Source organism: Leptonychotes weddellii, chromosome 6 (genome assembly GCF_054177405.1).
Source record: "Leptonychotes weddellii isolate Sample4059 chromosome 6, ASM5417740v2, whole genome shotgun sequence".
Classification (NCBI taxonomy): Eukaryota; Metazoa; Chordata; class Mammalia; order Carnivora; family Phocidae; genus Leptonychotes; species Leptonychotes weddellii.
The window spans coordinates 64042130-64052027 of record NC_138374.1 but is presented as its reverse complement, the minus strand read 5'-3'; the positions used below and the strand labels follow the sequence as shown (position 1 = coordinate 64052027).

Below are 9898 nucleotides of genomic sequence, written 5' to 3'. Positions count from 1 at the left end.
TTAACTATATAGTTTTAACTATATATATAACTACATAGGTTCAACTATATTAGGAGTGGTGGCAAAAACCACATGAGCCAAGCATCCACCTCAAGATGTTAGAAAAAAGAAGAACAAATTGAGCTCAAATACAATAAAAGCCAGGAAAACAAATTAAGAATGTAAATTAACAAAATCGCAAAGATTTGATAAAGAAGATCAACACAATCAACTATCTGTTCTTTGTAAAGACTGGTTAACTTGATAAATCCCTGATGAGTGAAACTAAAAGAATAAGGAGTGAATTTTAGGGATGAAAAGGCACATATCACTGTGTATTAAAAAATCACAAAAGGATGGTATTAACAACCTTATGCTGATAAAGTAGAAAATGTGGATGGGATGGACAAATTCTTTTTCAAAATTCAATTTACCAAAAAGTTGAAAGAAGTGAAATATTCAAATAGACCTAAAATTGTTACAGATACCGCATTCAAAATGCACTATTCTTGATTCTCCATCTGGATTGGTTATTCTCTAGGCTGTTTTGTGAGCTGTTATGCACTAATTCTTTTTTATTTTCCCTTTCTTTTTTTCCAGAGCTTGTTCCCTGTGGTCCATAACGCATTTTGATCAAACGTATTTTCCAGTAGCTCTGAGGATGAGTACACCAGAGTGTAGCAGGTATTTGTGGTACCCTGAACACAGACATTAAGGTCACACTCAAATGCTTAATTGATTATAAAGGAATAAAGAATTCTCTGTAGCTTTCTTTTCTTGTCATATCTTCATCTGTTTTGGTATCAGGGAAATACTTGCCTCATAGAATGAGTTGATAACATTCTTCCTTCTCTGTTTCCTGAAAATGTTTGTATGTGATGATCACAAGCTCTGTTAATAGCCAAAATTATCTTCTACTTTCCATTTTCTCCTCTTTATTAATGTCTTGTTATTTTGTTTTTAATCAATCCCATATTCCCTTAAATCTCACGGAGAATATTAATTATAATTTTTTAAGATTTATTTATTTATCTTTGAGAGATGAGAGAGAAAGAGAGAGAAAATGTGGGGGAGGAGGGGGAGAGGGAGAGAAACTTCAAGCTGACTCCCTGCTGAGCACGGAGCCTGACATGGGGCTCAGTCTCACAACCCATGAGATCATGACTTGAGCTGAAACCAAGAGTCAGATACTCAACCGACTGAGCCACCCAGGTGCTCCTATTAATTATAATTTTTAAGGGCCTCTCTTGTTTTCTCATGTGTCCTATTTTAGGGGGGACCATTTTCTTAGAATGGTTAGCTTTCGATTTTTTAAATCGTTTTGATAATTTAGACATTTTTATTTTTTGCTCATATTTATAAATGAGGTTCTCTAAATTAATGAGGATTAATCCTCATTACCACTGTGAAAAGTAGCTAATATTACCTCTATGACAAATCCTATTAATCAATAGCTGATACAGTTTTTCCATTTGCCCACATTCAGAGCCTTCTTGGAGCCCAAAGAGTCTTTCATCCAGCATAGTTAGTGAGCAAGAATGAGCCTCACTGGGGCCCATGAACCAGAAGCAGTTTGGCAGATGAACAACGTGGATCCTTGAGCAGCAAAATGACCTCTTCACTAGGGTCAGTGGGCAGGCACACCAGGGTAAAGCCTAGCATGGATGCTTCTATCAGCTTTTCCTTGTCCAGGGCACTACTCTCCTAGTGCTTGCTCACTAGGGTCTGCTCTTTGGCATAGCCATATTGTCATCCTCTGCTGGAACAATCTTTAGAGTGTCAGTATCCATTTTGCAGTTGATGGGCAAGGTAGTGAAAGAGCCTTGGGAAGCCAAGGACATTAGGAATTTTACTGCCCTGCCAAGCCATCCACCTAACCTCAGTGCTTACGTTCTGGCAACTCAAACATAGCTGAGTCACTGCCCTGGCCCCAGCTGTATGGCCCACATTAGGGACTGCTAGACAAACACACTTTACTTAGCAGTCAGTTCCTATGGAAGGAAGCCTGGACATGCTTCTGGCCCTGAAGGGGTGCTGTTCCAGTTCCCATATAAATTTTAATATTTCAACCCCAATTAATCCCAGCTCCATTATATTTCAGTTTTACATTGCTTCCCTCAGCCCTAGCCAATTAGATCATGGCACAATGGAGTGCCAATAAATAATGTGCAAGAATTCTACATAGAAATCTGTCAAATGTTTTTGAAAGGTCTTAATAAATGAAGGGATACATCTTGTTCATCAGTGGAAAAGCTCAATATTCAGATGTCAATTCTCTAAAAATTGGCTAGTAGACTCAGCTACAATCCCATTGAAAATCCCACATGCGTGTGTGTGTGTGTGTGTGTGTGTGTGTGTGATAGATATGTTGAGCCTATGTTGTCTTGCTGAGGGAGCAGTATCAGCACAAGCAGAAAAGCATGAAGGAACACGGTGTGTGCAAAGATAACGTAAGTAGTTTGGTTCCAGAGGGAAGTTGTAGGGATTTGGTGAAGTCAAGGCTTGGAGGGGGCTTAATTGTTTTTTTGTTTGTTTTTTCTGCATGTGATGGAAAACATTTTAAGAAGGGGTAACCAGGTCCGATTTACATTTTATAGAAATCACTTTGCCTTTCCCTTCACCTGCTCAGATCTTTACTGCAGGTGACTACATTCCCTGGGCTTCTGGTCACTATGACTTCCAGGTAGGTTTGGCCAACAGAAGGGAGAAGTACGAGACCGGAAGTCTGGAGAAGAGAAGTCAGGGTATTCATGTGTTACCCCCGCTGTTGCACCCCCTCCCCCATTGCCTGTTGTGGGGTTTGCTGAGGCAGCTGCACATCCTCCAGACTCCAGCTTTCTCCAGCCTGGCCCACCTCTCAGGTCCAATCAGGGATCACGACCTCTCGATGACCTCCTACCACAGGACACATAAATACACTTCTATTATAGTACACAGAACATTTTGTTGCAAGTCTTGTTTGATTTGCCTGATTCCTCTTGTAGTCTGTGCACTCCTTCATGGTAAGAATTAGATTTTCTTGATATTTGCTTTCTCAGTCTGCAACAAAATGACTGGCAGAAAGAAGGTGCTCAATAAATATTTGATGAATCGGGTGCAAATGAATGAGGGCACGCCTGCGGTGCAGGAACAGACCTGTTGCACGGCCATTCCTCCTGGACCCATGCACATGAAAGTGATCCTTTAGTGTGGGGCTTCCTGTGGAGTTGATCGATTCGTTTGTTCATTAAATATTTATAGAGCACCTGGTAGGTTTCAAGCATCGAGCCATATCACAAGTGTCCTCTTGGCTTCGAAAAAATTATTATTCCAACACAGAAAGCAGCATTATTACATTTTGGTTAGTCATTCCTGCAGATGAATGCAGAGCAGACGAAAAAGTTGTTAAGGCTGATGGCATACATGCCAGTGTGAGACTTTTGCTGTCACCCTGCGGACTTTCATGTTCCAGACCTGCTCCTCAGGATGGACCTCCTCTTATTTCATTTCAGCATAGGAAGCCTGACATGCCTTTTCATGGGCCTGGCTCAGGCAGCCACGAGCAAATGCTGCTGCAGACCAAAACATAGGCAGGGCATACACAGGTGCACATATCAGAGAAGAGATGTGATGTGTTTGGGACAGAGGACACGGGAAAGGCATGTTTGGGGACCATGGAACCTTCTAATCCTTGCTCTTGCCCAAAGGCCCTAACTCACACAGGGCTTCCTCTGCTCATTCCTCATCAAGACAAGTTCCTTTTTATCTTTTTATCCCTTTCCAAAACCTGTTCTCTGCAAGAATCTGAAACTCATGTACTTGAAGTTATCAATGACTAATAATGAGAGTTTCCTTTCCTCACTCTAAAGATGAGTTCCCATTTATCTCGTTCTTGTCCAAAACCCACTTTCAAAAGAGAATTTGAAATTTATCTACTGTAAATTATAAAATAATATAAAAGCTTAAAGATTATTATTTCCCTGATGTCTTCTAGTGGGTCTTCCTATCTAAACAGTATAGAAAGACTTAGGCTAACATTGTAAGTAGTAGATTGATGACTGGGATTATGTTCTAGGCAAAATATAAAAAGACAAGTCTAACTGAGGCTCTTGAAATTATTCCAGGAAGGTGGTTATCTTCTTTATCTGCCAAGTTGGACAACAGAGGGGAAGAGGGGAAAAGGTCGGGGAGGCGAAAAGGTCAGTGCCAGAGGCACAGGTAGGGCGTAGGCTGACTAGTTGAACGTCTGAGGTCAGCGGTTAATTAAGGAGAATGAACCTGTGCAGGCAGTGTTCAGGGGGGAGAAATTACATTGAATGATGTGTGTCAGGGTCTTGGTTACATAAATATTTTTGGTGCAGGAAGCAAAAGGGGAAAAGGGAAAAGAACGGGTCTTGGTTTGTCTCTTCTGCATGAGAACATCTTTGATTTTTTTCAGCCGTTCAGACCCCCTAATAAGAGGATGGGGAGGAAAAGAAGGGGCTGCGGGCAGGGCCAAAGAAGAGAGGCTGGAGGGACTCAGAAATGCTTCCACCCCGCCCGCAGGCCTATTGGAAGGAGTCTGGGCGGGCGCTGGGCGGAGCCTGTGGAGCATCCTCTAAGCGGCCGCCTCTGAGAACCATGGGAAAATCCTTCCTCCCTCGGACATGGCGCCCACCTGCCCCGCGGCAGCGGCCGAGTCCGGCGCCGCGGTTCGCGGGTCCGGGCCGAAGAGCAGCTCGAGCTTCAGTCGCGGGGCGGAAGGAGGGGGAGGCGGCGGCGGCGGCGGCGGCGGTCGCGCCGCCCGGGGGCCTGGGTGTTAGAGCCGAGCGCGCCCGGGGACCGGCAGCGGCGGGCGGCGGGCGGCGTGCAGCGGGGCGCGCCGGCCCCGGGGCGCCGCAGGCATGGTGTCCCAGGCGCTGCAGCTGCTCCGGCAGGGCGTGTGGGCCGCGCTCACCGGCGGCTGGTACCACGACCCGGAGCAGAGCGAGTTTACCAACAGCTGCCACCTCTACCTGTGGCTCTTCCTGCTTCTGCTGCCCTTGGCCCTGCATCTGGTGAGTGCGGAGGTTCGAGCCGGGGAGACGTGAGGATGGAGGGAAGACGGGAGAAAGCCACCAAAACCTGCGTGTCTGCCTCCTGGTGGAACGGCTTGGCAGTGATTCTTAAGGGGTGGGGTTAAGAAGTATAAACGTACTGTTTGTTATAAGATACATAAGTCGTGGGGATGCAATATACAGCATGGGGAATGCAGTCTATAATATGGTATTAACTTTGTAAGGTGACAGATGGTAACTGGACTTATCGTGACGACCATTTCGCAATGTATACAAATGTCGACTATGTTACACGCCACAAACGAATATGACACTGTATGTCAGTTACACCTGACTTTAAAAGAAAAGAGGTGAAATGAGGAAGGTCTTAAGGAATTTGGGACAGAGGGAAAGGGGGCCAGGGACTCACTGGCAGGAAAAGTAGAAAGGACTTTGGGAGCTCTGGGACTCATTAAGAATTGATGCTGGCTGTTAGGATGAGTCAGACTCTGCTTGTCGCTGGGGGATGTTGAACCTGTTTTGGAAGTGGAAAATCCTAGGCCTCCTGGCTGGTTAGCTGGGCATGATAGCCAAAATGCAAAATGAATTGTGAAAAGCAAACCTATTTCAGTTGTTGATCTTCTTGCCCCCTCCCTCTCTTCCTGTTTTGCTTTGAGAAGGCAGTTTCAATTATCAATTACTTAACTTCCAATTTCTACACCACTATGTGAAGAAATCTATAGAAAGATAGAATAATGGGAAAATCTAATGTAGTTTATGCCAAGTATTACAGTACCTAGTTGGGGCTTGACGCTTCAAGAGGGTTACCATAATTGAGTGCTTGCAGAACCACTACAGAGATAACCTTCTTGGGTAAATTAAATATACCTAATTGAAACAGTGATTAACCTTATTTGAGAAGCTGTAAAGGTAAGGTGCTCCATGTCTTATTAAACGTTGTGTGCCAAGGAATCTAATTTTGATATGTCTCTTGAAGGACTTTATTCCTAAAATGTAATTTAATCATGTTCTCCCCACCAAAAATCTTCAGTAAGTTTGCACAGCTGATCGATTCCAAGTGTGACATTAGAGGCTGTCCATGATTTGGCTCCTGTTTATTCTTTCCGGCATTTTATCCAGAGGGTCAGAATTCTGGCTCTGAAATCAGGCTTAAATTTTGGGTCCACCTCTTACCAGTTCTGGTGAACTTGGAGAATTTACATACCTTATCTTATTTTTCATTTTCTTAGCTGTAAAATGAGAAAAATAATGTTACCAGATGTACAGTGTTGTTTTGGAGCTTAAATGAGACACTTTTATCCATCTGTCTGGCTTGCCCCAGGATTGGATTCTCAGACTTGGTTTAAATTTCTGTTTTGCTGCATAGTAGCTGTTTGGCCTGATGTTTGACCTATCTAAACCTTAGTTTTCTCAGCCTTAAAATGGATGTGATCATGATCATATCACAGGAAAAGTGAGTAAATTTTCATAGAAAAGGTATGGAGACACAGAAGCTGATCCATAGATACCTTCAATAAATGTAAGTTTACTTCTTCTTCTATGACCTTGTTCATTATTTGTTCCTGGCCTATAGATCTTGATGTTTTTTCTTTGTCTAGACGGGCAGCATAACTGAGTGATGAGGAACACAAAGTTGGGTTCAGTCCTGGTTCTTCTGCTTACTAGTTATGTGAGCTTGAGCAAGCTTCAGCTTCCTGGTTTGTGAAGCAGGGATAATAGTACCTCCTTATAGGGCAAATATGAACGTTGATTGATTGATTGAATGAATGAATAGTTGGTTGAATGAATGAATGAAAGTACTTCTCAGTACCTGGCACATAGCGACTGCTCAATATGAACTGGGCTTTTTTTCCCCTCCTCTTCTCTCATCATTCACTTGCCAGAATCTCTCCATCCTTCTCTGTCTCAGCTTCCCTGATTTCCATTCAGCTAGAATCAATTTCTTTTCTCTCTTGCCCTTCTACCATTCTGTATTTACTGTTAGTACAATAGCACATTTTGAATTCTGCTTTGTACTTAGTTGTTGGAACCTGTATTTTATCTCTACTCCTAGATCATGAGTTTTTGAGGGCATGTGTTTTGATTTTGTTGATTCATCTTGGTTTTTCTTTTTTTTTTTTTTTTAGATTTTTTATTTATTTATTCATGAGAGACAGAGAGAGAGAGAGAGGCAGAGGGAGAAGCAGGCTCCCAAGGAGCAGGGAGCCCGATGTGGGACTCGATCCCAGGACCCTGGGATCATGACCTGAGCCGAAGGCAGACGCTTAACCATCTGAGCCACCCAGGCGCCCCTCATCTTGGTTTTTCTTGTTGCATCTAGTGAAGTGCCCTGCATTTGGTTAACAGTGAGCTCATATATAATAAACTGGTGGAAATAAAATCAACCTGCCTCTCTTCCTGTTCCATCCAGCATTATATTTTCTACCTCACTATATATTTTGAGTATTTCTGATCATGAAAGCAATATATATTCTACTTCTAATCCTACTCCTCAGCAACAACCACATTAGCATTTAATGTATATTCCTACAGATTTTTTTAGGCATATGGGCTCATTTTTATGTAACTCCTTTTGAGATTTGATGTATAAATGTGATCAGAACCCTTAATCTCTACCTAATTATGCTTTATTGAGTAGCTTGATTTCTAACTTGTATTTGTGAAGAGGAAATTGTCCTTAGTTAAGTTTCTCTTTAATGCTATTTTAAAATAATTTTTGTCTAGATCTCAAGAGTTTAGAAAGTAAAAACCCGATACCTTAAATAATGCTACTCTTACATTGGATTTTTTGGATCAAACCAGTTATGCCAAAATTTTTGTATCTTTTTGCCAGTGTGCTTTCAAGTATTACAGAATAATTTTATGGGAGTGCATTTGTCATTGCTACTTTTTAATATATCTTCCCAAAAATGCAAGTTAGCCTTTTATTTCTCTGGTTGTCTGGTCTCTGAAAGTGACTTTGGCGATAAAAGACCCTCCTTCTCCAGATGAGGGTTCTGTTCTCTAGGTCTTGATGTTTAAATATATTCTTCTGCACTTCAGTGCCTGCCTGCGATTGTTAACATCTTTTTCAGTTTGTTCCACTTAGAGGAACTTAGTCCAGAAAAGCTACCTTGCTGCTCGCTGATAGCAAGGGCTTATTTGAAGTTCTGTTATTTAAGGGGCCCTGGACTTTTCTGGTTTTTGCACAATTTGAGTGTAAACATGTTTAATCAAGATAGTTCTACTGTAGGGAAAATCCACCTTTTAATTTAATGGGGACTTTGAGTTTGTAAATTAAAACTTTATTATTAACTATTGAGGCAAACTTATCTCTGAGCCCTAGGGTTTACGTAGGCCTGGTTGATAATGTGGAAAGTAGATTATTTATTAGCATTCATAAGCTATTTACATATTTTGGGGAAATGTTCAACTAAAAGCATTAAGACAATTTGGAAAGAGTTTTGATTTATTATCAGTGTGACTTGCTTTTGGACAAACTGAAAGATGCATTTGTCATTAGAGATACTTAAACTTTCATTTATTACACATGTTCTTGTACTAATTCTTTTGAGATAATGGATGGAAATTCATATGGAGCTTTAGAACAGTAATACCACGGGCATGATTCTGACCCTGTGTAAGTTCTGACAGCTCTAGGCTAGTGTCAAAAGGCATCCCTGCTCTACCACCTATCAATTACTTCACTTCTGCACGCCTCAGTTTTAGCATCTGTAAAATGGGGAGTATGTGTTTCATTTTAGATATTTCGCAACTGAAATCCAGAGGGAGTGGGTTACTTGCCTAAGATCATCTAGACAAGGGGGTAAAATCTGGAATTTTAGTTAAGGTCCTGTTGTAACCGAGTTCTTGGCCTTCGCACAACACTGTGCTGCTAGACTTGGTACACGTGAGAGCATTTGAATTCCCTGAAACAGTAGGTCCACATAAAGTGGCATTCTCATTATCCCAGTGGCAGTATGAGTAACCCAAGCAGACGAAGTGTTGAGTAGTGGAAAAAATGGGGTGGAACCTTGATATTCTTCAAGACCCTTTGCAGGGCAAAATTATATTTGATTTTCACAGAGAAAGCCTGTCTTTTATCTTATGACTCTAACTTTATGTTGCCTTTCATTTTCATTTTCTTTTTTTTTTTTAAAGATTTTATTATTTATTTGACAGACAGAAGGGAAAGAGAGAGAGAGAGAGAGCACACAGGCAGCGGGGAGTGGGAGAGGGAGAGGCAGGCTCCTGTGCTGAGTAGGGAGCCCGATGCGGGGCTCGATCCCAGGACCCTGGGATCATGACTTGAGCTGAAGGCAGATGCTTAACCCACTAAGCCACCCAGGCGCCCCTCATTTTCTTTTATTTTAGCTACTCTTGCTCTGTTTCCAGTTCTGCTTTTTAATTTAGTGTTGGAGTCTTCCTTTGACAGGAACCACTTCATTTCCAATTGCTGTAATGATCTATCATGTGTCAGTGTAGCACTAGACACAAAGTAAGCATTCTATGTCTGCTGGCTGGTATTGTTACAACTGGTCAACCACTCTGCTATTATAGTCTGGAGCCAGTCCTCCATTCGGGTACATAATTATTTTTCCTTAGGTTTTATATTTCTTTGTACCCCTCCTTCCACTCCCACTTCTAACATCTAAAATGCCTTTGCATGAATTATGAAAAGATGTTGTGTTCAAAAAGTGACCCTTTCCTGGCTCAGGACTTGGGGACTAAACTTCAGTCACCATTTGACCCTGTCAGCTGGAGGAAGCCTTTGTGCAAAACACAACCTGCACAACCTTACATGGTAGGCCTGGCTGGGTCTGCTTGGTCATTGTCACTTTGTTACATGTACCTGACATTGCTGCTCTTCCCAAAAGGTTACCTCTCATCCTGGTCAGTCCTAGTATTTATACTCAATTTCTCCA

At 42.1% G+C, this 9898-nt stretch overlaps 1 protein-coding gene across 5 annotated transcripts in view; it reads left to right on the top strand.

The window, feature by feature from the left end:
* PCNX2 (pecanex 2) overlaps positions 1-9898 on the top strand; it is a 316535-nt gene that overhangs the window by 14723 nt on the left and 291914 nt on the right. For 2 of the 5 annotated variants that reach the window (XM_081824288.1, XM_081824286.1), the window contains exon 1: positions 4571-4994. In XM_081824288.1, the coding sequence (XP_081680414.1) occupies positions 4842-4994 (153 nt within the window). In that variant the 5' untranslated portion in view covers positions 4571-4841. Of the gene's footprint in view, positions 1-579; positions 664-4569; positions 4995-9898 lie in introns of those variants that run through there. The other 3 variants (XM_081824289.1, XM_081824287.1, XM_081824290.1) reach the window with 3 other exon arrangements.